The sequence below is a fragment of the Hirundo rustica genome, chromosome 3 (genome assembly GCF_015227805.2).
Source record: "Hirundo rustica isolate bHirRus1 chromosome 3, bHirRus1.pri.v3, whole genome shotgun sequence".
Lineage (NCBI taxonomy): Eukaryota > Metazoa > Chordata > Aves > Passeriformes > Hirundinidae > Hirundo > Hirundo rustica.
Window position 1 is genome coordinate 8,175,774 of NC_053452.1, and position 6,000 is coordinate 8,181,773.

A 6,000-nucleotide genomic window follows, 5' to 3' on the forward strand; every position below is an offset into this window, starting at 1 on the left:
GGAAAAAAAAAAAAGAATATGGCTAGAAAATTGGAATCCTGGCCCTCAATTTAGGTAGAATTCACCTTAGCAATATAGTTAACTTAAAAGTGAAAGTAAATAGTATGAGCCACAGAGATCAGTCAAAATCTTTATGCAAAGTACATATTATCACTAGGGAAGATAAGAAAGCCTTTAAGCACGAAATAAAAACAAACCTATTTTTGAACACACACCATCATATTAACTTGCTACAGTGTGCCAATTACAGCTCTCAGAAAATATCAGCTCAGCTGTGCTCTGGCTGTTGAGCTACTTAACGACTCAGTTATGCCTATCTTGTTCCCACTACAGGCCAGACAGAAACAAGGAAAGAAGTCAGCCAGGGCAGATTTCAGCCCTCAAGACAGATAATTCCTGGGAGAAGCTGCTCTTTATCATCAAGCTTCCTTACCCTTCTCAGCCTGGCAACACATTCCGCTACGTTAAGCTTAACCCCCTACCAAAAAAGTTGCACCAGTGAACTTAATTGCATTTATTTATTAAACAACTTTAAACACTCATCAGGCAAAGCTGCTGTAACCTGGGTATCACCACAGAGGGGATCAAGCCAAGTCTTCCCAAGCCCTCCCCCTCTCTCACTTCTCTCTAGGAATACAAGAGCACAGCTGTTCCAAGCCAGACCAGCAGCCAGGAGAGTCAGTCTCTCCCAGCAGTCAGGGAGAAGCAGCTATAGAGGCCCAACTCGAGAAACAACTGGAGGCAGCAAGTGCTCAGCCAGCTACTATCTGAACCAGGCACACACATGGATACAGCCACAAAAAGACCTAAGCAACCAGCCACGTTTATCTTTTACAGATTCTAAGAGAAGTTCTTTTTGCTCAGTGCCTTCGTAAATCCAGAACTACGCGCCAACAGCAAGAGATCATTCTAAAATTTGCTTTCTCACTTGAAATACCCTTACAGAATACAACAGAAACAGTGTGAGGAAAAGCAAAGTCACAGGACAACAATAATCTGTTTGACTTTAGTGCTTTACACCCTGATCCCAAATGGAATTTGTGAGCAGTGTATTAGGCATTGGACAGTGGGAGCAGTATTACACCCAAGGCATGAAAAAGTGACTTGTCTTGCAAAGCCAGGACTTCTTAGTCGATCCTAATGCTTTTTCAATTTAGAAACTGAAGATGGTCTGCAGAAGAAATGCAATTCCAAGCTCTCCACCTGCCTGTCTGTGATCTGGAGCGGCTGATGTGACCTCCCTCCTTCTCTCCACTTCACCAAGCCCAGGCACAGCATTTCTCTTTGCAGCTGGATCATCCCCACAGTGCAGGGGCAGCAGGCACTGGATGAGGCTCATGGGTGACACGTAACAGATTTTGGTGCTGTTCCTCAGAGAGGGGGTCATGTGAATCGTCAGTGCCACATCTGCCATCAGCGTCTCAGTTACTGATCAAGCACAGAGCTACAAGAGGCTCAGGACAGGAACTGCACTCATGGACTGGTTTTCAAATCTGTATCACCACAGCTTTTGTCAGATTGTTCTGCATACCTTGCCACAGCGTCCTTCTCCAAGGCAAACGCTTTCTGAAGTGTTATTCCACACACCATGAAATTCCTCAAACGCCTCTCAAGCTCCGGTTTAAATGCTTCCAGCATTTCCATTTAAAAAGACACAGTTACAAATTTTCAGTGGTTTAAAGCTCAGCTAGAAGAATTTTACTTCGGGCTGAAACTTGGTACAAGTCATAAGAATTCACAGCAAGCACTTCTGCTTCATGAAATGCAAAGGAAAGTCAGTACGACCATCTTTAAACTGCAACCCAAAACAACTGGGAAGGGAACAAGGAGGAGAGGACAGAGGCTGCCCCAGTGCACAGGTGATATGGAAGAACTGAACTCCCACTCACATACAGTGAAAAAGAACGGTGCATAATAAACATCCATGTGTGAGCCTGGCTTCTCTGAAGAGCCCTGGTAGCACAGCAGAGCCAAAGTGCTCATTATGGTCAACTGTGTTCCACAGCTACATGCTGTAGTTTACTACTCCTTACTAGAGCCCATTGTTTCACCAGCCACTTTGTGCATGCCTGTTTGCATGAGAGACCACAGAGGTTCGCATGCATCAGCACCCCTTTACAAAACCCTCCAGCGGATGGATTCCATAGAAAACTGAGCCTCCAAAGTGGTTAATGGCTACTCAATGGCAAATACTTCTCAAAGCCGCTGAAGGTGCATGTACAAATGTCTCAACGCCTTCATAAAGCCAGAGTGCAGAGGAGACTCCCTTCCCATGAAACCTTGGATTCTGTGGGGCTTCCATTGCTGAGAACGCTACAGACAAGGCAGGAGGGCTAAAGGGTGGGAAATGGGCAGATATACACACAATGCAGCGTCAACAATGAGTTAATGCTGGAATTCTTCATCACAGTGTGGCTAAACAGGCATCAGCTTTCACAAGGCTGCCAACGAAAGCACTCGCTAAACACAACAGGACTCAACTCAGTCACACATTCCAGGTAACACCTGTGTACTGCTGAGTAACACCTTTAACCCAAAACATCGGTCTTTCTCCAGAATTTAGACATGTTTTATTACTGCAGCCTTTAGGTTCGCAATTTTAAATCCTTTTACCAACTAGGCTACAGCAGACAGGTTATGCAGTAAACATCCACTGTGCGTGGATAACACCTCTTCATCTTTTAATTCTAACTATACAATTACTATTTGGGAAGCAGCACTCCAATAATTTAACTGCAGCCCGACTTTCAGTCGGCTCGGACTCGGACTTTCAGTCTGGAGACTCAAATCATCGTTAACTTGACCTCTGCATATACACGCGGAAATTCCTTGGTAGCTTACCAAAAATAAAACAATAACTGCAATGACAAGGCTGCCTTTTCCTATCCTAAGGAAAATGTCAACCAAAAGAAAACGTTTTCTCAGGCAAGTCATTCAAGCCTAGTTCCTGAACATAAAGAACCGGTATCAAAGCCACTCTTTGGTACAGCAGACAAGGTCAGTTTGCTGAGCCTTTTAAAAATGTGTTAGCTTATTACTGTAAATAAAACTTCACACCACAAGTTGTTTGGTTTCTGACGTTCTCTCTCCCCTTGAGAGTGTTTATCACAGGTTTACAGGGGTCAGGCTCACACATTTGGCTGCTGGACAGGCTGAAAGCAATGGCAAAAGAGCGAGACAGCACAAGCCAAGAACGGTGATTACACATGAACTGCTCCCTCTCCCTCGCTGCTGTCCCTCCAGTTGTTGCTCTGGATGTCTTTAGCACAGCCGAGCTCACAGCAAAAATACGAGAGCTCTGAAGACAACTCATTCTCAACAATCCTCCTGACATTCAGAGTGCCGCCTTCTTTCCCAACCATTTCTCTACCACAGCTCGATGCCTCTGTGCTTCCAGACACCGCTCACAGACTTTCTGGGGCACCTGCTCCTTCCTGCACCGCCGAGACACAAACACCCAGCGTTGCGCTGCCGGAGCAAAAGCTAACAGAGGACTCATCCTGCTTTCCTTCTCTGCAGGCTTTGCAAAACGCAACTCTTCTGTTTAGCTACCCTTTCCTCCCAAACTGTCCCGGGTATAGCCAGCATGCCAAGAAAGAAATCCCAGCTGCCGAACAGCTACTCCGCCAAAGGTGAAGTGGAAACCACACTCCTTTCCTACGTGAGGCGATACAAACGTAAAGGGTTAGGAAGCAGCAAGGGGAAAGCAGATGTGATGTCGAGGCAAGACTCATGTCCTAACCAGCCAAGAAACAAGAGTGTCATCTACGGAGGAAGAAAGGTGACCGAGGGCACTCAAACTGCAAGCCCTGGGAGAACACAGCCAGGGCTTGACAACTCCACCAGAACGAGAGAGACAGCCAGAGAAGCAGGAGCCAGAAGGAAAAGGAGAGGCTCAGAGGAGGAGACGGGCGATGGAACGAGAGAACAGGCTGAAACAACTATGTTACAAGAACAGAGGTGACAACGCGCACACAAACACGGGAGGCGGGAGAGGAAGACGCTCGCGAAAGGAGCCAGCTCAACATAGCTCGCACCGGTCAAGCGCGATTAGACAGGAGAGCCCTCGGAGAAAGTTTGCCCGGCACTGAGCCGCCGGTTCAACACCGCCGCTCGGCTCGGGCAGCACTCGGCGGGGACACCTCTGTCGCCGCCCCGCACCTGCCCTCCGCACCGAGCAGGGCAGGACTCGGAGCCCTCCCACCCCATCGATCCGTAACCCCGCCGGGGGAAGCTACCCGGGAGCTACTCACATCGTCCCACTTGACGAATTTGACGCCTTTCTTGAGGGTTTCGGAGACGCAGACGGGCTTGAGCTGCAGAGCGTGCACCCCTGGCTGTGCCCCGGCCATCTGCACCGCATGGACGCGCTCGCTCTGCCCCGGCGCGGAGGAGCCGCGGGAAGCGGCCGCTGCAGGAGGGACGCCGGGGCGCCGGAAACCCGGGAGAGAGGCCGGCAGAGGCGCCTGGAGCGGGCAGGGAGGCGGCTGCCCGGGCGGCGAGGGCGAGAAGCTTCACTGGCGCCGGCCCAAGGAGCTGGCGCGGCAGCGGCCGGGGCGAGCCATGCGGCGGCACATCCTCTATATACCGCCGGCCCGCCCGCTCCTCTCACACACACGCACACGCACGCAGGGGCACGGAGCAGCGGCGCTGCCCGCTCCGCTCCCTCCCTCCCCTCCTCGCCGCTCCTCCTCCCGCCCCGCCAGGCTCGGCCCCCGAGGTTCCCCCGCGCCCAGGGCAGCGCCAGCAGCGCCGCGGCGCCACCTCCCGGCCACCGCCCCCCGCGCTCCGCCGAGCGAAGCCCCGGGCACGCACCGCGGCTCCTCCGGGAGGCGGAGGGACGGCAGGGAGACGCTGGGAATGGGAAGCAGCGCCAGCAGCGGGAAGCACGCGGGGGGCTCCGGTACCGCACCGAAATGCCCAGCAAGGGAGCGAGGGTGAGTGTCCGTGCGTCTCGCCCTACTGAGAGCTGCGGCCAGGAGCGCTCCCGCGGGCCGCGGAGGGTGAGCGCTCAATCGCACAATGGTTGGTGTTGGAAAGGACCCCTGGAGATCATCCTGTCTCAGGCCCGCCAAGGCAGAGGCACCTGGAGCAGGTGACACAGGAATGCATCCAGGTGGGTTTGGGATGTCTCCCCAGGCAGCTGTTACAGCGCTCTGCCACCTTCAACACACAGAAAGAAGTTCTCCCTCATGTTGAAACTTCTTGTCTTTTAGTTTTGAGGGAACAGTTACGGCAAAAGCAGAGGGACAGCGCTGAGCCTGCCGTGTTCCAAAAGAGGAACGGCTTTTAATTGAAAGAGTGGCACAAACAAATCCCAAAGCTTCATGCTTTAAATACACAGAAATTGCTTTACCACAGCTTTCTGATCTCGTAAGATGAGGATGCTTCCCCAGAACAAAGGTGTGTGACCTTAATTCAGTTTTGGGTATACTCAACTCAAAAAGGCATAAAGATGGCAAAACGTCCTCTCACCCAGCAAAATTCTAAATCCAGAGGTTTTAAGGAAATATTTTTGAAGAATAAAGTTATATGTGCTCCACCGATGACCCTCTCTGTTAGAGCCCCCATGCAGCCATAGCGATAAAGCATCGGATGATATGACACATGAGATTTCTAATTCCTCTCTAGGGATTTCTAACTCACCCTTGGGATTTAGGGGCAGCAGGCCAAACTTCTGCCACAGACAAAGCAAATGACATAGAAAAATGTCTTTAAATACATTTTTAACTTAGTACTGTTTTGAAATATCATTCCTCCAAACTAAGTATTTTTCTTCAATCTGAGCATGGAGATGATGGTTTGTTTCTTTTAATTAAAAAGCCACAAACCTGGCATATTGGACTGCAGATTTGCTCTTACTATAAAGAGTTGCTAAAGCTTTTCCTCTGGGCCTTTTCCAGATTCTTCCCCTTGACTGAAAAACTTTTGATTGCCTTTAGTGGGAGATGAATCTGCTCCTTTACGATAGCCCATGCACGCAGCATACGCATTTCAAGG

General features: G+C 50.3%; 1 protein-coding gene across 3 annotated transcripts in view; it reads right to left on the bottom strand.

Moving 5' to 3' along the window:
• Window positions 1-4,622, bottom strand: part of LOC120751182 (1-phosphatidylinositol 4,5-bisphosphate phosphodiesterase beta-1) — a 335,996-nt gene extending 331,374 nt beyond the window's left edge. For 2 of the 3 annotated variants that reach the window (XM_040060652.2, XM_040060653.2), the window contains exon 1: window positions 4,254-4,451. In XM_040060652.2, coding sequence (XP_039916586.1) covers window positions 4,254-4,352 — 99 coding nt within the window. In that variant the 5' untranslated portion in view covers window positions 4,353-4,451. Of the gene's footprint in view, window positions 1-4,253 lie in introns of all 3 variants that reach the window. The other variant, XM_040060651.1, reaches the window with a different exon arrangement.
• Between the last annotated feature and the right edge of the window lie 1,378 nt (window positions 4,623-6,000).